This window comes from Triturus cristatus, chromosome 10 (genome assembly GCF_964204655.1).
Source record: "Triturus cristatus chromosome 10, aTriCri1.1, whole genome shotgun sequence".
In the NCBI taxonomy this organism is placed as follows: Eukaryota; Metazoa; Chordata; class Amphibia; order Caudata; family Salamandridae; genus Triturus; species Triturus cristatus.
The window spans coordinates 746,119,764-746,141,864 of record NC_140593.1 but is presented as its reverse complement, the minus strand read 5'-3'; the positions used below and the strand labels follow the sequence as shown (position 1 = coordinate 746,141,864).

The 22,101-nt window shown below is 44.6% G+C and overlaps 1 protein-coding gene across 1 annotated transcript in view; it reads left to right on the top strand.

Moving 5' to 3' along the window:
• The window catches only part of LOC146789944 (uncharacterized), a 1,358,907-nt gene that overhangs the window by 493,373 nt on the left and 843,433 nt on the right, over positions 1–22,101 (top strand). The window contains exon 6 of the mRNA XM_085628244.1: positions 8,689–9,226. Within this exon, the coding sequence (XP_085484370.1) occupies positions 8,689–9,226 (538 nt within the window). The remainder of the gene's footprint in view (positions 1–8,688; positions 9,227–22,101) is intronic.

Genomic DNA, 22,101 nt, shown 5'->3' with positions numbered 1-22,101 from the left:
GTTAGTTGATGGACAATTTGCTACTGCTCGACTGTTTCAAACGTTAATATTATGGCCTTTATTTTTGGGAATTGTTTGGAGGGGGAACTGGGGTTCCATGTCCACACTTCCTAACGGGGCTAGCGTTGCCCACACAGCCACGGCGCCTGCGTCGACTGCTCCTTTCACGCCTTTCTGGCACTAAACACTGCACTCGCCTCATGCCCTTTGGTCTTCTTGGTTAAAGTGAATGCCTACCACCATGCTTAAAATATTAACCCTAAATGTGCGAGGTCTTAACAACCCTGTGAAGCGCCGAGCGGTTCTGTCCTGCCTAGAGAATACTCAAGTAGACCTGTACCTTCTACAAGAAACTCACCTCTTAGCTAGGGAATGCCATCACCTCAGATCCCGGAAATTCCCAAATCAATTCTTTTCCTCTGGGCCTGCTAAATCGGCTGGGGTGGCAATCCTTGTGGCGCAGCGTTTTAAGGGTGAAGTCCTACACAAGGAAGCTGAAATTAGGGGCAGGCTATTGGCCTATAGATTTGCTCTGGGTAGCTCAACGTTCACTATTGGCTCTCTATGCCCCAAACGAGGGTCAGGAGCAATTCTTTCATTCCGTACTCACCAAAGTTACTGCCACAACTGATCGCAACATCATTCTGGGGGGGGGATTTGAATCTTGTCTTTGATAACACACAGGACAGGTCCTGCCAGCGCACTCATCAGTCCGGCGCACTCTCTGCAGCAGGGCTGGCGCGCTTGCATGATCTGGGGCTATGCGACTTGTGGCTAAATGTTCACCCTCATAACCGGGAATACTCTTATTACTCAAACGCACATAAGTCATAAACCAGGCTAGAATACCTCTTAGCATCTACACCGGTGCGAGCGCTTGTGACGGAGGTTGAAATAGGAGTCGCCTCCCTCTCCGACCACGCACCGGTGCACGTCACTCTTGCTCTTTCGCTCATGCCGCGTCCTGCCAGAGTTTGGCGTCTGAGACACTCTCCTACACAGAAAGGAAGTAGTCAAGCGTATACAGAGCTCCATCTCCGATTACTTTTTGCATAGCGCCAACACTGACACAACCCTTGCTACACAGTGGGCGGCACTAAAGGCAGTCGTACGGGAAGAGTTTATTGCCATTTCGGCCGCAGACAATTTAGAGCGCAGGCGTAAGCGGGAAGAACTCACCCAGCGAACTAGGGAGTTGGAGCAGATGCATCAGAGAACAGGAGCCCCTCGGGTATGGCACCAGCTTAAAGCTGTGCGTCAACAGCTCGTGGCACTCGACCAGGACAGAGCGGAATTTGCGGCTCTGCGATTGAAACATGCCTACTATGTAGGGAGTGATAGGTGAAGGCGCCTTTTAGCCCACAAGTTACGTGAGACCTGGCAGAAACAGGGGGTACGGGAGATCTGCAGAGGGGATGATAGGTGGGTCTCGGAGGATAGTGATATTGCCGAGGCGTTCCGAGATTTCAATGCTAACCTATACGCTGCCTCCCCGCTGGAGAAAGCCGATGGGGCCGCCTTTCTTGATTCTGTCGCCCTACCAGCTTTGACTAAAGCCCAGGCGGACTGTCTGGATAGGAACATCCAGACGGAAGAGGTTATTGCTGCCATTGCTCGGCTTAAGCCGGCAAAAGCCGCCGGTCCAGACGGCTTTTCAGCCGTTTTCTACAAGAAGCTCTGCACCCTGCTCGCCCCTGCCCTCACCCAGCTTTTTAATTGCCGAACTCGGGGCAATCCCGGAGGATCTACTGGAGGCTTCCATAGTGGTAATCCCCAAACAGGGGAAAGACAAAACCCAATGTGGCGCATATCGTCCCATCTGGGATCCTTGCCGCTCACCTTGCGCCTTGTATGCCTGGTCTTATTGACCCAGAGCAGGCGGGCTTTATCCCTGAACGCCAAACTTCCGACAACACGAAACGTGCCCTCCACCTCATTGAGAAGGCCTCCCGCACACAGGGGGGAGTATATGATGCTCGCAATAGACGCCGAAAAGGCATTCGGTAGGGTTCACTGGCCCTATCTGGAGCAGGTGTTGGTGCGTATGGGGATGGGAAAGAAATTTCGCACATATATTTTGAATTGTTACAAGTTCCCGACAGCTGCGGTCCGCGTGAATGGTCACACGTTCTCCCGATTTCCAATTGAAGAGAGGCACAAGGCAGGGGTGCCCTCTCTCGCCTCTCCTCTTCGCCGCCTATATGAAGCCTCTGGCTCAGAGGATGAGACACAACCCAGCAATCTCAAGGATTAAGTTTGGTGGTTATGTCAACACAATCAGCCTATATGCGGATGATGTGTTGATCTCCCTGTCTAATCCACGGAGCGGGCTTCTGGCATGTCTGGCGGATCTGAACGTCTTTGCACGGGCTGCAGGGTTTAAGGTGAATACCGATAAATCGATAGATCTCGATCTCTCCCTGCTACGATCCACCTGGGAGTATCTTCAAAGTCTACTTCCCATTCAGTGGGCGGCGGACACAATCCCGTACTTAGGGATCCAGCTGGCTCCTTCTCTCCCGAAAATAGTCCCTGTCAACTATGCACACTTGCAAAAAAAGATTTGGTGAGAACTGGGCCAATGGAAACACTACCCTCTCTCTTGGCTAGGCAAAATAGCAGCAGTCAAGATGACCATATTACCTCAGATCCTCTATCTCTTCCGCACTGTGCCTCTTCAGCCGCCTATAGGCTGGATTCAGCAGACACAATCAGAACTCGCCAGGAATGGTCGGAAACCACGTTTGAAGCAGATATTAACGACCCTCTCTCCGGATGGAGGCGGACTTGGGATCCCTGACCTTAAGCTCTACTTCCAGGCGGCTCAGCTGCGGCATCTGGTGGAGTGGAGCCATTGGGAATCGGAGAAACATTGGTTGTTTCAAGACCAGGCAGTAGCAGCAAGGCCTTCGCAGGAAATTCCCTTTTTACGTAAACATCACAGACCTCCTAACCTATACGCCTCATATATCACGCGAGTGCCTCTTGAAGTGTGGGACCTCACTAATATCAAGCATGAACTCACCACTTTCCCCTCTCCACTCACCCCTCTGATGGACAACCCCGACTTCTCCCCGGGCATGAACGCAGTAGCTTAGGCACGCTGGAGGCCTGCTGGATGTCGATTTCTGTATCATATGTATGATGCCGAGAGAGTCATCCCATTTCATCAGTTTAAGCAGGAGTACGGGCTGCCTGAGTCGGAGAGGCCTAGGTATTTACAAGCTCGGCACTGGGCGCTTGGTGACAGGGTCCGCCCTGAGGCCGATAGACGCCACTCAACCTACGAGCGGTGGCTTATTACGCGTACGTCAGATAAAAAGCTAATCTCCGACCTATACAAGATGTTACAAGCGATATATGCCCACACATACAACTCCGACAGGGTGCACTGGGTGAGGAAACTGGGCAGAACTCTCAGTCACAAGGAGTGGGAGGGGATATATTACAGGGCCCGACATTCGGCTTATCACAGGGGGCTCACTGAAACCCTTACAAAGGTGGTCACATATTGGTATTACACCCCAGAACGGCTCCACTTCATGGACCCTACGAGGGGAGTGACATGTTGGCGGGGCTGCGAGCACACAGGCACTTTGATACACTTATTATGGGAGTGTGAACACGTACAGCCATACTGGTCACAGGTGATCGACGAAGTGGATAAACATTTCAATACGGAGATTCCGCTTTTCCCAGCGTATGTCTTGCTGGGTCTCCCAAACCCTCTGACTTATCCACTATGTTCCCGTAGGGGCCGGCAAATGGCAATTGCCCTGGGATCAGCAAATACAAAACATACTCACACACTGGCGCATCCCCACGGTCCAGACCCTCACAGGCTGGCTATACCGGCATGTTCTAAGGATGGAGAAACTGACGCTGACAATGACCGGCGAGGGGCCCAAGTACGGGGAGTTCTGGCAACCCTTTCTGGCGCTGTTGGCTTCCGAATTCAGGGAGGTCACCTGCCCCCGTTACCTCCGCTTACTGCGCCTTGCTGAGGTCCACCGGGCGCAGGGGTGATGGAGGTCCAGTATGGGGGTTTGAGAGTCGAAGTAGTGGACATGGGACATGGGTGAGGTGTGGGAGGGGGATAGGGAGTGGGAGGTTCATATTGTTTCTTTTCTTCTGTTATTCTTATTATATGCATGGTTGCCTTTGCCTGGTCACGTGCCCAATGATATGCTTATGGCCCTGACCTGACTCGACTTGTCACATACCACACATCAGCAATGGGTTGATGGCTAAACCTGCTTAATTCTAATTGTGTGTTTTGAAATTTCAATAAAGAGATTTAAACCATAAAAATTTAAATCATGGAATGCCTTTGCAGAATATACCGCCAGAAATAGGCCAAGAGATAAGTACATGCAATTACAATCCTGGTGGGCCACTCACTACTGGAGTCAACATAATCAGGAAAATATGGAAATTGAAGATTTCAATGTGCAGAAGAGGTAGCAACATTATGTGAGACGTTGTGCTCATCAGATGAAATTAAAATTAAACCACCGTATTTGATCTGAGAAGTGTGCTTGTCCGGCCAAGAGCTATAAACGTTATGGCACGTATCTTTGAGCACTCTGAGTGCAATTATGAATTTCTCTGCTCTGAAACGGAAGCATATTTTACACTTCAAGGGATATTCTAGACATCACAAAAAGCTGAGGACATTGCAAAAGAATCAAAGTGAGGTACCCCTGCTGCAAACGTTGTAAACAGGTTTGTAAGGTGTCCCGAATTGAAGCACTAATGAAGCTCTATTGAGATGAAGTAAGTGCAGTACTCTCAAGTATCTGTAAACTAGCAATCAAGGTAAGCCCAACTCCAATATTGTTTGGTTTTAAGTCATGAGAACTGAGGAAAATGTAAGCATATGATAATAAAAGGAAGGAGAAATTCCAGTTTTATCTATTATTGTTTGCCCTTATCTGTGATATGTGAGAAATGGATATTGCCGAATAGACCTCAGGGGACTGATTGATTGAGAGGAGTTGCCTCTACATATAACTGGGACCGACAATGTTCCACCTATAAAATGTCACATTTTTAGTGGTATTGTCAAATTTGAACAAAAAGTGAAGAGGATGCTTCCAGGGTAGTCCAATTATTGCGTTTAAGCAGCTTCTGGATTATCTGCTCATTATAATTTAGGAATGCAGCTCTATCAGGGACTGGTAGAAAGAGAGAGAAGAGTGCTTAGATGTATGTGCCTCTGTAGATGACACTGAAAGAAATGTATAAAATAATTGAGAAAAAAAAAAGATCTTGATGTGCTCGCTGCAACACAGACCACATTCCAAATGCCACACACCCCAATAATATCCCTTTCATGGGCTGTGAAGAGAACTAGGGTGTCAATGAGAACCTTAAAGCTGGACCTGGAAAATGGGGGACTGGGTATTCCAAACGTAAAACTCTACTATATTGCTGCACACCTACAGCCTGTTGCCAACTGGTTCACTGAGATTGACAACTTGGGTAAAAAGGCTGCTAAGGGGAACAACTGGCGAGGCTACCCTTAGGGAACTACTCATAAAGGAAAAGTATATATTGATTAGTAGTTCCTCTCTAATAAGGCAGACCGGAAGAGTTTGGGAGGTGTGACAGTAAAAAGTATTATTGGAAAATCCACATTCGCAGGATCTATGGATGTATGGGATCTACAACCATTCAAAAACATAATTTGTGACATTTTGGTGACAATCTGGAGGGAGGGAGGATGCAATATGCCTGGAAACCTGTACCCATGAGAGCTCTTCATCACATTTCTAGAGACATGGGAGATCTCTGGTGTTGGTGCAGGTCAATTCCTCCACAATTGTAAAACAGCGAGAACAGCTAAGGGAGGTCGGATAGACTTTCTGCAGACTCCAGGGCTCACACATACGCCAGCGGCCATATTAAACCTGAAACTGGGCGCAGGTTTTTCTCCATAATAAAGACCTTAAGGCTGATAGAAAAAACAGTCCGTTTTGAGAAAATGACATTCAAGAACAGATATTGAAGAGTGAGCAGAAGAAAGCATGCTCAGGCGAAGTCTCCGAAGAGGGTATCCAGAAACACTAGATTTAAGCTAACCCACTTTAATTATCTGTATCGTACATGTACATGTATGACTCCCAAAAAGCTGAACAAGATTTATCCTGCAGGATCCTTGAATTGCCCAAAATCTGGAACCCGGATGCCACATTTGTGCATCTCTTATGGTAATTGGGAAGCAGAAAGGAGGTCTTGGGAAAGCAGTGGTAAAACGACTGACCAGGGTAACCGGCCTCAAGATAGTGCACTTCCCAAATAGTGCCATTAGGGAATTGTAAAATTATCCAAGAAGAAGAAAGTAAGATCTAGATTTGCGTTGCTGGAATTAGCATTAGCAAAGAGACATATAGCTATTGACTGGCTCCGCTCAAAATGGCCCAAGGAGAGTGCTTGGCAAAGGGACATCATAGAGTGGGCATTAGTTGAAGAATTACTTCAGAAATTGGTGAGATGTGATGATAGTCTGGAGCAGAGGATGTAGCATTGTAGAGTGATATACTGGGAGAAATGTCAGGGGTAAATGATTTTGAACGATGAGAAATAGCTCATTCACTGTAACCAGAGAATGCAGAATTAGAGACAAGTACTTAGTGGGAAGTACTTGTGAATATGAACCCTTACTTGGAAGGATAAAAACATACCAGTCCAGTACAGGCAATCAATGGTGTATTAAATAGATTGTTTTATTTTTTATTTTATTTATTTTATTGAGTTTTTTTTAGAACATACAACAACGAGACTCAGCATTGCAGTATTGCATTATACATAAGACACAAATCAGGCATGTAATCATCAGCATCAGTTGATGAAAGCGCAAAAGACCCGTGAACAACATTGAACATAAAAATTCCCCATGCCTGCTTATTCATTATCGGTGGATCGAACATGACCCAGCACATTATGATGATCACCCAGAGAAAGCTGAGAGCAGCTTGCACTACAAGGCGAGATTAAATAGATTAATTCCCAAGTGTATTTTTTAATGGAATAGCTGAATTGATGTCATGGTGACCTACAGAAAACACACACAATTTACGATAGTGAGACAAATTTAATTGATCATTTTCATGTCTCTGTGGGACACACTAAGACAGCATTGTTGATAATGGAGAGAAAAGCCTTACTCACACTTTTGTGGCATGCTTCATCACAGGCTTGTCCGTCCTACCCTGATAGGATAGTACGACCAATGCGTACTTGACCTCAAAACAAGGAAGATCATGATACATGATGCTGGATATTCCTGGAATTTAGAGTGCTGTTACAACAACCTCCATGTAAACTAAGAAGATTTGCCTTTTTTTCAAAAGTACACTGGGTAGGATTAATTAGAAAGGTTGGAAGAAAGATCAGAGATTACATATCAATCATCCCCAAATGTGCCACCATGTTTCGGCCCCTTGTAACAGCCCCATAGGACATCCGGCTTTCATCAAGGATAGTCTGATCCCAGCTTTCTGTTGTGTGTCTACATACTTGCAAAAGGCAAGAATAATTCTTCCCTTTTAACCTACTCATCGGCCTAACCACCCCAATTTAGGGAGTATAGGCCTCTGTGGTGGGGGAAACCTTCTTTAGTCACACATTCATCAAGAAGAGAGTCTCACATAGAGCGTAGCATCCCGTGAACATGAACGTAAGCTGGCGGCTTACAGGGCAGATGATCTACCACTGTATGTTCTATGGAAAGTGAAGAATAAACATGCTTAAAAAAGGTATGTCTGGATAGACCGCGCCCCAGGCGTGCTGTGCTGTACTACATCAGTGGCATGTGACAGGACAGAGTTGAAGACAAGCTCTTTGTGGACCTCCCTGGAGCTCAACACATCAAGGCATGAATGCCTGTTGGGCATTTGTTCTCATTTCATAAATACCATTGCTCATTCCATAGCTCTTCCAGAGGTGTAACGATTGCCATCATCTGATGGGGAGCTACGTGGTCATGCTCGCATATTTTTGCAAAGCACTACTGCCTCTCATCTCAGACATCCATTGATGAGTACTTTGCCCAAGCTGTGTTTCGTGATTTGCTTGACTAACTGACTCTAGCTGTTCTTACCTCGTAGGTAGGTATTGCTTTTACACTCATTCAGAATGTGAGGATATTTTGGGAAGATGTTTTTTTCAGAAGAAAAACCAACATATTTACCTTAGGCAATTATATTACAAGTGGATGTGTAATCTTCCTGCAGGTTCCTTACCACCCTCCCTCCTACCCAATGAGCTAGTGCCGCAATTACTACGATCCCAATTTATACCAACATGTTATCTGCTGTATTTCTCACTGTTGTGACTTTCTTGGGTCTTCTTTACTCGTCTTGATGGGACACTGACAAAATATTAGGAACTGATGCCAGCTCGCTGGTGGGCGTTTAATTCACTCCTGTGATGTCTCATCCAAACCTTGAGGTGTTTGGATAAGCTGGAGGGTAATTGCTGGGAAAAACGTTTGCTGGACCAGCCTGAAGCCCAAGAGGGTTATTCATAAGGTGAGAAATTGCAAGGATATTATATGTCCACCAAAAATATTGTTACCAAAGATAAGTATCTTATTTTCAGACTTGATTCTGGCCTGAGGAGTTTCCAAGTTTACCAGTCACATGTAGATCAAAGACTTAGTTGCTGTTTCTTTTATTTCTGTAGATCCGCCTGCCTTCAGGAGACTCCATACGTGAGCGCTTCTCTGCACACTCACCACTGCTCAAGGTAATAGAACACGTCTCTCTACTCCATCCAGAGCTGCAAACTTTTGACCTGCTCCAATCCTTCCCAAAGAAGATATTTAGTGAAGCTGAAAACTGCTGCACCCTGGAATCTTTGGGACTAACACCTAATGCTACCCTATGCGTTCGTGTCAGAGAACAGAAACCTGCAGGAGACACCAGCATAGTGCTTGGCCAATTTATTCCCATTGATAATCATTTGGAGCAGTCCAGTGATGTGCAGCCAGAACATGAAACATTGGATGGCAGGCCTCGAGTGCTTCCTGTGGAAGATCACTATTCATGGGGGAGAGGCGAGACTCTTGGGCTCCGCAGTGAGGACCTATCACCAGAAGCACTGATGCAGGAAGGCGACGGTCTATTGCCACTCCTGAGCTCCCCTGCTCGTAGAGTCACTACAGGAAGTCCAGGGATACACGGGCTGTGGAAAACCTCTTCTGGTCGGCACCATCGATGGGGTAAGGAGCTGCCTTAGTTGGTCCAACGATGGGGACATACACAATGTTAAAGCTGAAATGTACAGTCTTGTGGGCATGCTTCCCGTGGTGGTAAAATGCATTGTGGTAAGGCTCAAATGTGCAATGTCAATGAGGCATTTGACCACTATGGTATGCTCTCATGATCCAGCTGTAGGCTTTGTGAAAGGACTGGCACACTGTCGATCATTGGTGTACAGACTTCCTCAGCATGTCTCATCGTGAGAGAGATAAGCAGTGTGGTTAGGCTTGAGTCACCTTTGCTTGGCTAAGAGACCTCTGGTCATGTTTGAAGGTGGAGACATGCACACTGTTCTATGGTTGAAGTACTTAATAGGATATGAGAAAGATGCACGTTTTTCCAGTCTCATGGTAAGAATGTGCACAATGGTATGGGTTGACTATTTGCTGTCACAGAGAAAAAAAACCCTTGTGCATGTTTCTGGTTTGGGCACACACAGTGGGTACGGCTCAGATACGCATCATCACTGCCCCACCTGAAATTTCTCATGGGGCTCTGCACAATATGGTAAGCCTCGAGAACTCACAACTTCTTATGTGAGAGACAAAGTCATCATATAGCTCTTGGGGGACACGCAGTTTGTGAGCAAGATGCTTTCAGAGTAGAACTCCCTTGAAGTAGGCCCTTTTACTGAAAAATCAGAAACATTTGTAGTAAGAAGTCAAAAAGGTTAAAAGAAAAATATACATCAAAGAATTAGCATTTAAAAGTCTAAATATCTTCCAGGAGGCCCCAATTGAGTCCTCCTCAGAGCGGTCACTATTGTTTATCAGAGGTCAGTTAGCAGCTGGTACCTAAACTATTAACTTAAGTACAGCCTTCTTGGCGTCTGTGGGGTGACGTTCTCCACTTCAGGAGTCTGTACTTATTTAGATCCTTGCAGGCTGGCAATGTAGGACACCCGTCACCCAGCAATTGAAATATATCTATAAGGCCGTGGACATCAGTCCAGGCATACTTGCTTCATTTCTCTTCTATGCAGCAGCTGTGCATGTTTTGTACTTCTTAACTTGTGAGTGTAACCTAGCTCGCCCTGCAGTAGGTTACTCCTGGATATCATTCATCCCTTGAATATGTTGGGTACCTAGTAAGATCGTTTAGATCTGAATGCCATGTATTCGTTAATCTATCTGGAACAATTTCATCATTCAACACTTGGGCCTATCCTGCCCACTGAATATGTTGGGCATTTGGTACCAGTTCCTCACTTTAGTTCCTAAATCCACAGTTACTCGCTTGTGCCAACCTTCCAGAAATGTTAACTAAATTTGCACAGACATGCAGTTCTACTGATAAAGCTATAGTGCACGCATAATGATAATATGTGGCTATCGGGTTTCAGTGAACATTTATAATTTGTGAATCACCAAGTAAAGTGTCTTGATTTGGTTTAATGCTATTAAAATCTTTGTTTCCATCACATTACAGAATTACAAAAATGTGCTTCATTTTTGCTTTCCTAACTGCTGACTGTCTACAGTTCATTTACAGGTACTTACATTTTGCTGTGCTGTGTGGTAAAAAAAAGAATTGCATCCTACAGCCTTTCCTTTTGTGGTAAATAAAATTCCTTTACCGGGACTTAATTTGATATATAAACATAATAAAATAGCTCAGTAAAATGAGAGGCAGAATCCGTGGTATTAGAGGTTCGGAATGGGCTTTATTCCAATGAACGATTATAATCGGTTGCTCCAAGTTCCATCACCACGGAGGTTCAGGAAGTGAAGTACATACATTATTGGCATGAAATGACTTTTATAGTACATACATTACAATGAAGCGAATGCAGTAGGCGTAACAATTGATAAGGAAAATGACGATTTATCTGCGTAACCAAAAATGGGTGTAATAAGGAGTAAAAAGGAACATAATTGGTTATGATGTCACATATAGGTGGATCTATAAGATAATACTTGGCATAGATGCGCGCGCAGCAACATGACGTGTAATTGACGTGTAACTAGGGGGTGAAGGGGACTTGACATTTAGCTCTACATGTGGAGACAAGAAGTCTGGGGGGTCAAGTCAACCTAATCCCAAATCATATCTAACATCCTATGTTTAAAGAACTATGTTATCCACAAAAGAAGGACTCTCGGACAGAATCTATTCTATACTGACCGTGCGTGCGTGTACAAGCGTCTAAGTGTCTACACTAAATGCGAGGGCAGGAATCTTCCATAGTAACAGGACTATGAATTACTTGCATAAAGACAGAGAAGCCGGGCCTTTTGCTCGGTAGCTGGAAGAATGTTTACTTAAACTACTAGGCAGGAATGCATCGGCTGAGGGGGAAGCAGATAATTCGAAGGTGAAATACAGTTCTTGGCAGAGAATAGGCTGATGTCAGGCTTCGTGAGCCGCGCAGAGAATGAGACAAAGTTCATGGTCACAGATGCAGGCTCAGACTGGAGCTTTCAGAGGCAGAAGGCAAGAAGAGTTTGATGACAGAATCAGGGCCTACTTGCCTGGACTGCAAAATGGAGTAACTGAGCCATATAAAGCCGGTGGCCTTTCATATTTAGGAATGGAATATCCGGCCTATTCATGGCGGATCTGACAGAGGACATGTTGACGGTGGACGCACATGTATTTGCGTCTTCATAACTGGAACTGGAGGGAACATACATGTACTTGTGACATGCACATAGAACCGTTGGGGTCCAAGATAGGGGACATAACTGACCAGAAAAATCCATATTTCCACATTCCCTCCTTGTCCCCTACTTGCCCGTCAAGAGATATCAATCTTCATTAATCCATTGATCTGTTCGTATAACATCATTTGCTCTTCTTTCTTCTTCCGGGATCTTGAATGAAAATCTTGATGTGGAATGCACGATGTGGCACACAGACCACAGATCGCTGGTCCACATTGTAGACATAGACAGCAACTGAATAGTATGAGAAGGCCAATACCTAGGAAGGATAGAACTCTCCATCCCCAGGCTGATATCACACTCCAAAACCAACTGGACCAAGTCCAAGTGCCTGGGTTCTGGTGTATCTGGTTTACAATCTTATGAAGGCGAGTTATGGCTTTATATACTGATGGCGAATTTTCTGGTATGAATACGCAGCAGCTTGATCCGATGACCCTACAAGCTCCGCCCCTATCAGCCAGGATGACGTCAAGGACAAGACGATTTTGAAGCACAACAATCCGCATAGCAGACTGCTCTTCTGTTAAATTGCCTAGGGCGGAAATAGTTTCATTCACTACCGCTTCAAGGGTTCTAGTTAATCTACGTATCAGTTTACTATTAGTAACAGTACCTATATAAGGAAAGATGCCTTTATTGAAATCTGTGTATTTTTCCCATGCTGTTTCAGTGTAATCGACAATTGGGAGATCTCTCCGCTCTCTGTTGTGTACTAAATGAATATTTCTATAATAATCAGGAGGAGCTAGGAAAACAGGTGGCAAAAGGAATGCAATGTAGCAGGTACCATCCCAATCTAGAGGTAGACGCATATATGCGGTCTGACCACATATAAAGTAGGAGTGGCGATAAGCTCTAAATGAAGATTTGCCTTGATCACTGAATTCTACTATAGTAGTGCATTTACTATGGCCCATATGTATGGAACCAACCTTTCTTACACACAATTCACCCTTCGCTGGGAATACTGACATGGTGGGTAAGACTAGTTCAACTTCGGATACGACATTTAGAATCATGAGATTAGGTGTAAAATTACCTAATCCATATACTTCATTTTCTAGATCAGTTCCTGTTCTTTTGGGGCGACCCTCCTTGTCAGGGTAGCAGACCTTGAGTAAAACTAGGTTCAGGTTTCCCCATACCCAATGATCTTGGTAAACTGCTGTGTCTGAGTCTATGGAATTGATTAAACTAAACCATGCTCCACAGGAGCCATTATGTGTAAATGGGTGTGGAAAGAAAGGCAGGACTCCTTCATAATTCTGATAGGGAGGGAGCCGACCACACACCCAACAATTAGTGGCATTACTAGTCTGATGGGAATGATGTAACATACTAATGAAAGTGTTATTGCGCAGCGCAAGTCTATAAGACAATTCATGCGGCGGTAGGTCACTAAAAGAATGTTCTGCGGTAACATTGTAAACGTTTCTGGCAATAGGGTAATATATGTGCAACAATATACTTGCAGTAATTATTAAAAGACTTAAGGAAAACAAGATTATTAATGTCACTATGCAATGGCTACGCAGTGATTTACAATACGCCTGTCGTTTCAACATTTTCCGCGACTGTCCATGATTCAGGTCTAGAGGATACATGTCAGAGACAAATTCAACCGCTTCACCTTGGAGAGGACTTAAACAATCAAATTGTCTGACGTTCTAGGCCTCAATTTTACTTTATAGAGTTCGGTTTTAGTCTTTTCAACCAAAGGAAGTTTTGAATCAGTCTGTGAGGGAGTGCAGGGCACAATGTCTATATCCGAGGATAGTCCATGAATTTTCTTGATATGACTTGAATGAATCCAGCCCTTGCGGCCCTCGATCTTCACGGCTGTCCTTGTAGTGAGCAGAACCAACTTGGGTGTCTTCCACCTGGGCTCCAGCTGAGTCTTTCGGTCGAAATTTCTCACAAATACGAGATCACCCGGAACTACGTCATGGGGTTTCACCTCAGTGTTGTCGGGAAAGGCTGCAGCTACCTGTGAACGACAAGATTGTAGTGCAGACATCAAGGAAGCCAAGTAATCTGTCAGCATATTACAGTCAACATCAGTTATTTTGCGTGGTATAGGCGTCCCCCACATATTTGGTGGTCTGCCAAAGATCACCTCATACGGGGATAGCCCTGTTCGAGAGTGTGCTACCATTCTCATGTAAAAGAGTGCAACTGGTAACGCTACTATCCAGTCGACACCTTTCTCTCTGCATATTTTGGACAATCTGATTTTCAGTATCTGATTATGTCTTTCTACGAGACCTGCTGCCTCGGGGTGTCGGACACAGTGGAATTTCCACTGATATCCTAACAGAAGTGAAACATGTTTCATTAATTCGGATGAGAACGGCTGGCCGTTATCTGAGTAGACAACACGTGGTAAACCGTATCGTGGGAAGAATTCTCGAACCAACTGTTTGGCAGTAGTCGGGGCAGTGTAATCTGAAACCGGGTATGCCTCCGTCCAACGGGACAGAGCGCAGACAACTACGAGAACATATTTAAATCCTCGACATCGTTCCATCTGGATATAATCCATCTGGAGCACTTCAAAAGGGTGATCAGGAGGATGAAATCCACCCTGTTCTACGGGAACGCTTTTTCCTAGGTTGAACTGGCAACAGATCATACAGGTACGGACTTTTTGTTTGGCTGCTGCTCGTAAATGTTTATTGAACCAAATGTGTTGAATGCTGTCTAGCATAGCTTTTTCTCCTAGATGTGCTGGACTATGTGTAGTGTTAATTATAACTTGGACCATTGAATCAGGAAGGAACCATACAGACTTTTCCTTCATCATCCATCCTTGGTCCGTTTGGATCCCTCCTAATTCAGTCCATTTCTTTATTTCGTCTGGTGTAGCATGTGTCTGTATGTCAATTACGTCAAGGGTAGGATCTTTAACTGTCATACAATGTGTCGGCATCGGGACTATTGTCTTTATCATGTCGGGGGTTTGAGTTTGAGCAGTCTGTTTAGCTGTTCTGTCGGCTAGATCATTGCCTTGAGAAATGATATCAGTAACCTTCGTGTGAGCCTTACATTTCATAATTGATATTGCAGTGGGTAGAGGTATTGCATCTAATAAGGCATGACTGAGGGGTCCGTGCTGAATGTGGGCACCGTGGGAAGTTAAATAACCTCTCTCTCGCCACAGCACGCCGAAGTCATGTACAACTCCGAATGCATAACGTGAATCAGTGTATATGTTGACTTTTTTATTCGTGGCTTGAATACAGGCTTGTTTCAGAGCGATAAGCTCTGCGGCTTGAGCTGACAAAGTATTTATACGATTAGTTTCAATGACTTCAGTATCTGTTGTGACTGCGTAAGCGGCCACTAACTCTCCTGTACTTGTTCTCATACATGAACCATCTACATACAATGTCAGGTCTGGATCTGACAATGGGACATCGGTTAAGTCTTGTCTGGGTTTTGTCGTTATAGTAATAACTTCAATACAGTCATGGGCTAGTGGGTCTGTTCCGGTTACTGGCAAAAGTGTGGCAGGATTCAATGTGTTACAGCGTCTGATTTCTATGTGTGGCTGAAACAATGTAAGCTCGTATCCTGTAAGTCGCGCTATAGTCAAGTGTTGTGTTTGCGTTCTATTTACAAGAACCTCTACTGCGTGTGGTACTTGAACTGTCAATGGATGTCCTAACACTATGGCATCGCTTTGTCTGATTGCTAAAGCTGTCGCTGCTACTGATTTTAGGCATGCAGGCAAAGCCTGAGCTACGGGATCTAATGTACTAGAAAAATAAGCACATGGTTTGTGTGCTCCTGCTTGTTCCTGTGTGAGTACTGACAAAGCAGTACCTTCGCGTTCTGTAACAAAGAGTGTAAACTGTTTTCTGTAACATGGTGTTGCTAAGACAGGTGCTTGACATAAAGCTTTCTTTAGGCTTTCAAAAGCTTGTGTATGTTCCTGAGTCCAAGGGAGAACAGTCGATGTGGCTGCCTCCTGTGTGGTTAACTGAATGAGTGGTTTTGCTAGAAATGCGTACTGAGGGATCCACTGCCTGCAATATGAAGTGAGACCTATGAAAGCCCGCACCTCCTTTTGTGTCTTGGGTGTTGGCATGTTAGCTATTAACTGAATGCGGTCCGGTGTAAGCTGCCTTCCCTCCTTGGACAGCGAGTGTCCAAGATAAACAACTCGCTGGACACAGAATTGCAGCTTAGAAGGGGACACCTTGTGCCCTTTTTCGGCTAGAAATTGTAAAACTGTCAGTGATGCTTTTTCACATTCCGGTTCGCTTCTTGCGGTGATCAGCAGATCATCGACGTATTGGAGCAGAGCAGTGTTAACTGGCATGTGGATACTATCTAGTTCTCGTTTCAGTGCTTGGCTATAGATGCTGGGGCTTTCTGTAAATCCTTGAGGTGCGCGTGAGAATTTAAAGCTACGTCCATTTAAACTAAATCCGAACAAATATTGGCTCTCCGGATCTATTGGGACGCTGAAAAAAGCATTCTTGAGATCAATTACAGTAAAGAATGTTGCTTCGGAATCAATGGCTGTCAGTAATGACGAGATATCTGGGACCACAGGGAATTGTGGCACAATGCACTTGTTTAAGTCGCGCAGATCAATAACCAATCGATATACTGGCGGGGCCTTTGGATCTGTTCGTTTAAGAATCGGAATTATCGGTGAATTACATACATTGGAGTCTGTTTCCACAACTACTCCTTGGGCAATGAGCTCGTCAATGATTTGTAGTAAAGCCACTACAGCATCTGGTGGTAACTTGTATTGTCGCATTCGTGGTAGCACCACTCCTGCCTTTAATGTGACTCGATATGGTGTAATATTCATGCAACCAACATCAGTAGGGCCTTGTGCCCATAGATGTGTAGGTAAAGTCTGCAGTCGGAGATCCATGTCTCTAGACACATAGTGACCTTTAAAATCACGTAAAAACAACCTTACTCCTTCCGGAGAACAACATATTATGGCTCCTATAGCTTTCAATGTTTTTATTCCTAGCAAGTTTTCTGGACATGATTTAGTAAGCAATAAATCTGTAGTTCGGGTCAGAGGTCCTATCGTAAGTGGAAGTGGCTGTGATACTTCATTAACAATAGGTTTTCCTGAAAAACCAAGGGAAATATTCTGAGAGCCTGAGAGGGGTGCCCCTGGAACTTCACTACGTTTTATAGTTGTTCGACTTGCCCCTGTATCGAGTAAAAATTTTCTATCTTGGCCTAATAATTCACTATGTACATAAGGTCCTTCTTGATCTACAGGTATTTCAATAAGGGGTAAGTCAACTTCCCTCTCTAGGCTAGTTCATGCGTATCTCTGATACTCAGGATATTCATACTGTGCGGTCTGATACATTTGTCGTGTTGTTGTCTGTGTGGCAGCAACAGGCAACGGTGGTGCAGCTGGCACAAACTGTATTGGCTGTTGTGCGGCTGGCATGGCCTGGGCATGCTGCGGAGCTCCTTGTTCATTCTGATCTTGTCTGAGTGGCCGTGATCTTTCTTGTGTTTTACCTATGGCGATATTATGTTTTAAAACTGGACAGTCGTGTACGTAATGACCTGGCTTTTTACAATAACTGCATGTCCCTTTTACAGGTCCTGCTGAATCGGAATGTGTCATACCCTTTTTATGTCCTTCAGCTGGAACTGTCTGGGAAACTAGCATTTTCATTTTCGTGTCTTTCATGCGTCTGTGTTCATGTTCTTGTTCCTCTCTAATTCTATTGTGATGGTACTGTAACATTTGTAACATTTGTGATGGAGTGTTACCTTGCCAGGTACTCTCGAATTTTAATACTCTATTCTTTACTTGGGGTAGGGCATTTTCTACTAATTTTGTTACAAACAGATGTGGGTATGATTCGCTATTTGCTTTTATGCCACTATTTATACCAAAACATTTTTCAAATCGGGCATAGTAATCACTAGTGTCTTCATCTTGCTTCTGTTTACAGGCTGAAATAGTACCCCAATCTTCCTTTTTCGTAGTTAATAAACGTGGCAGTACCTGTACTAGTAAACCTGGTAGTGCTTTAGTTTTATCCCCAAGTCCTGCTCCTGCAGTTCGGGCCTTTTCTTCCGCTTCTAACACTGACCATTCTATCTTTTGGTCTCCTACCTCCCACTCTTTTTCCTTGAGTTTCTCATAAATACCAGCAGGCATCAATACCTTTAATATTGTCATAATGTCGGGATAGGTATACTCTCCCATGAGTAACATGTCTTTAATTTCTCGGTGAAAACCCGCTGGGTCTTTGTCATGACTGGGTACCACTTTCTTCATTTGTAACAATTCTATTTTTGATATGGGCGTATATACAAATACGCGCTTAAACTCATTGTCCTCGCCTTTTATTGGGTGCACTTCTCGTAAGGGATTCTGTCTATCCATGTGATACGTGGTTCTTTCCTTGACGGGCAATGAGACATGGTCTGAACATACAAAAAGAATGTACTGCTTTCTTGATTCTAGAATTTCTTTAATTAATTTAGTACCTGAACCTCTCCATCTATTCATGAGCAATTCAGTCAATATGTCAGGTAAGGGACCAGGGTCCGAATGCTGACTCTGATATAGTATAATGAGTTGTTGAATCATATAAATCCCAGCTAACCGCTGTTCATCTGGGGTGAGATTCAAAAATGTGCGTACTACTGTATCATCACTATATTTTCCGGGACTGTCCACCCAATGGACAGCTGCCCTGGCTAAATCTTGTTCATCCATAGAATCGAGAAAATGATAACCCCTTTGTTCTCGGAGTAGTTTGTCGGCGGTTTGGAACGAATGCTCGTTAGACCTTATATTAATTATAGGTATTTGGGAATTCCTGTTATTATCTGGACATATCGGACGTATCGGGTCAATAAGACATCTATTACTATTACAAGATCTTCCTCTTCCTACATAGGCTATGGTGTCCGACTGTCCCACGGGCAGTCCTGACCCTTCTTCCTCGCTTTGTTCGAACTCGTCTACCTCTAATCTTTCTTCGTGTAGGCGTTCTATTTCTTTACGGATCTTTCGGCACATGGCTATTATACAATTTTGTTTATCATGTCTACCTTCTGATATATTCTGGCTCCATCTGGTAAGAATTTGCATTGCTTCCGGGTCTACCCCCGGTCGGTCTTGATTTCTGATCACACAATTTATGAGGAAACGTAACAGTTCCCCCTGTATCTCTACTTTCTGGTATTCCATAGCTCTGTTAATACATTCTGGATCTCGCCCTGTTTGGACAAAATGATATATTTTATCTAGATGCGCAGTCATTCCTGGTAACTTCCCTAAATACACTGCGGCTCGTCTGATACGCAATGATGCCAGGGTCATTTCGTCCTCTTTACCGGGCACAGGGTCATATCTGCAATCTATAAGAAGTTCCTTCAGCGTACGGGCACTTATGAGTTTGGGTGTACGTGAATGGGCTGACTCTTGAAAAGTAAGTTTATTCATTCTGGGTGGCGTAGAAAAAATATTGGTAGCACCTCCCGTGGCCCCATCTGGGGTGTCGGGTGTGAAAGGATTCGTCGAACGTGACACAGCAACTACAGGTGTGGACACAGCTATAGAAGTAGCTGTAGGAGCGGATGCAGAAACAGATGTGCTTGCCGGAACTTGTGACACGATCTGTTGCTGTAGGGATACGGGCACTGGATCTTGGCGTTGAACCTCCCTGATAGGCGGTCTATGTGGGGCGGAATTAGCATACTCGGGAGCTGCGTCATCTAAATATGAGGAAAGAAAAACATCTTCTGCGGTTCTAGGATGCCCCTTAGGATGTACCTTTATTGGGAACAATGGGGGTGGCAAGTCTTTCGGTATTTCTGGAGTAGCCTTAGGTAATCCTTCGGCCAGAAGGGGATACATACCATTCATAAGGGCATTTCTTTGCCTATCTACTTGTTCTGATTTCACTCGGATACCTTCCTCAATTAATAGATTTTCTCGAACTTTATTTGAACTCTCTTTTATTCTTTTCTTCCTGTCTACGTGCTTTTTCTGTGCGTCTATGAGATTCTTTACGCCATAACTCAACGGCGTCTTTCTGTGACTGTCTGACCTTCCTTTTCCATAACTCTTCTTCTACTTTCATGATGCACTCCGCATCCCAGGTTCCCGCTGCGGGCCACCTCTGACTTTCTGGTAATCCCTTGGTGTAGTCTACCCATAAATCAAGAAATAATATAGCGTCTAAGCCATGTTTATGATACATGAAGTACCCTGGAGTGTCCCTAGGAGGAATAGGAACGGCTTCTTCGAGTACCCCTTTTCTTGTAGTGATCTGTCTTAGTTTCGAAAAGAACGGCATATTGGCAACTGATCCGATACTTAATCTTGAACACACTTAATACAAAAGCACAATAATGAACAACCATTCATACCACAATATGCAGGACGTTTTTAAACACATTAAACATTAAACATTAAACATCAAATATTTTTAACCTTTAAAATAACCAACAATGATGATCGTCTGCATAACTAATCACCAAGCATAATTCTCTGACAATAACTAGATACTTCGGAATACTTGATATACTGCTAAACAGTACAGATACACTGCTAAAACAGTGCAGACCGGATTTGTGTACCCAAACCAGTCTTGACCGGCACAACCTATGTGCACGTCAGAAATGCCTCCCCAGTAATGGTACTCACCGGGTAGCTTCGGAAACGGAAGGCCTCGGTAACTTGAACTTGAACCGGACTGGACTCGACTCGACTCGTCGGAAACTGGGCTTGACTTCGAACTGGTGGGCCTCTGTATACCTCGGATCTTGCTCTCTCAGCTAGGCTCTGGTCGGGATACTTCGCACTTCTCACCGCCTCGTCTGGGTGTTGATCGCAGCCTCAGTCGCCCCCGCTTGACCGGAGGGAGATACAGGAAATCCTGCTGGTACGCGTTATTGTCCGTCCAGCTGTGGCAGGAGACCGGGCCGGCAACTCACCGCCGGCGCGTGAGATGAGAAAGTGTCCCTGTTCGGGCGCCATTCATGTGGTAAATAAAATTCCTTTACCGGGACTTAATTTGATATATAAACATAATAAAATAGCTCAGTAAAATGAGAGGCAGAATCCGTGGTATTAGAGGTTCGGAATGGGCTTTATTCCAATGAACGATTATAATCGGTTGCTCCAAGTTCCATCACCACGGAGGTTCAGGAAGTGAAGTACATACATTATTGACATGAAATGACTTTTATAGTACATACATTACAATGAAGCGAATGCAGTAGGCGTAACAATTGATAAGGAAAATGACGATTTATCTGCGTAACCAAAAATGGGTGTAATAAGGAGTAAAAAGGAACATAATTGGTTATGTCACATATAGGTGGATCTATAAGATAATACTTGGCATAGATGCGCGCGCAGCAACATGACGTGTAATTGACGTGTAACTAGGGGGTGAAGGGGACTTGACATTTAGCTCTACATGTGGAGACAAGAAGTCTGGGGGGTCAAGTCAACCTAATCCCAAATCATATCTAACATCCTATGTTTAAAGAACTATGTTATCCACAAAAGAAGGACTCTCGGACAGAATCTATTCTATACTGACCGTGCGTGCGTGTACAAGCGTCTAAGTGTCTACACTAAATGCGAGGGCAGGAATCTTCCATAGTAACAGGACTATGAATTACTTGCATAAAGACAGAGAAGCCGGGCCTTTTGCTCGGTAGCTGGAAGAATGTTTACTTAAACTACTAGGCAGGAATGCATCGGCTGAGGGGGAAGCAGATAATTCGAAGGTGAAATACAGTTCTTGGCAGAGAATAGGCTGATGTCAGGCTTCGTGAGCCGCGCAGAGAATGAGACAAAGTTCATGGTCACAGATGCAGGCTCAGACTGGAGCTTTCAGAGGCAGAAGGCAAGAAGAGTTTGATGACAGAATCAGGGCCTACTTGCCTGGACTGCAAAATGGAGTAACTGAGCCATATAAAGCCGGTGGCCTTTCATATTTAGGAATGGAATATCCGGCCTATTCATGGCGGATCTGACAGAGGACATGTTGACGGTGGACGCACATGTATTTGCGTCTTCATAACTGGAACTGGAGGGAACATACATGTACTTGTGACATGCACATAGAACCGTTGGGGTCCAAGATAGGGGACATAACTGACCAGAAAAATCCATATTTCCACACTTTCACGCTCTC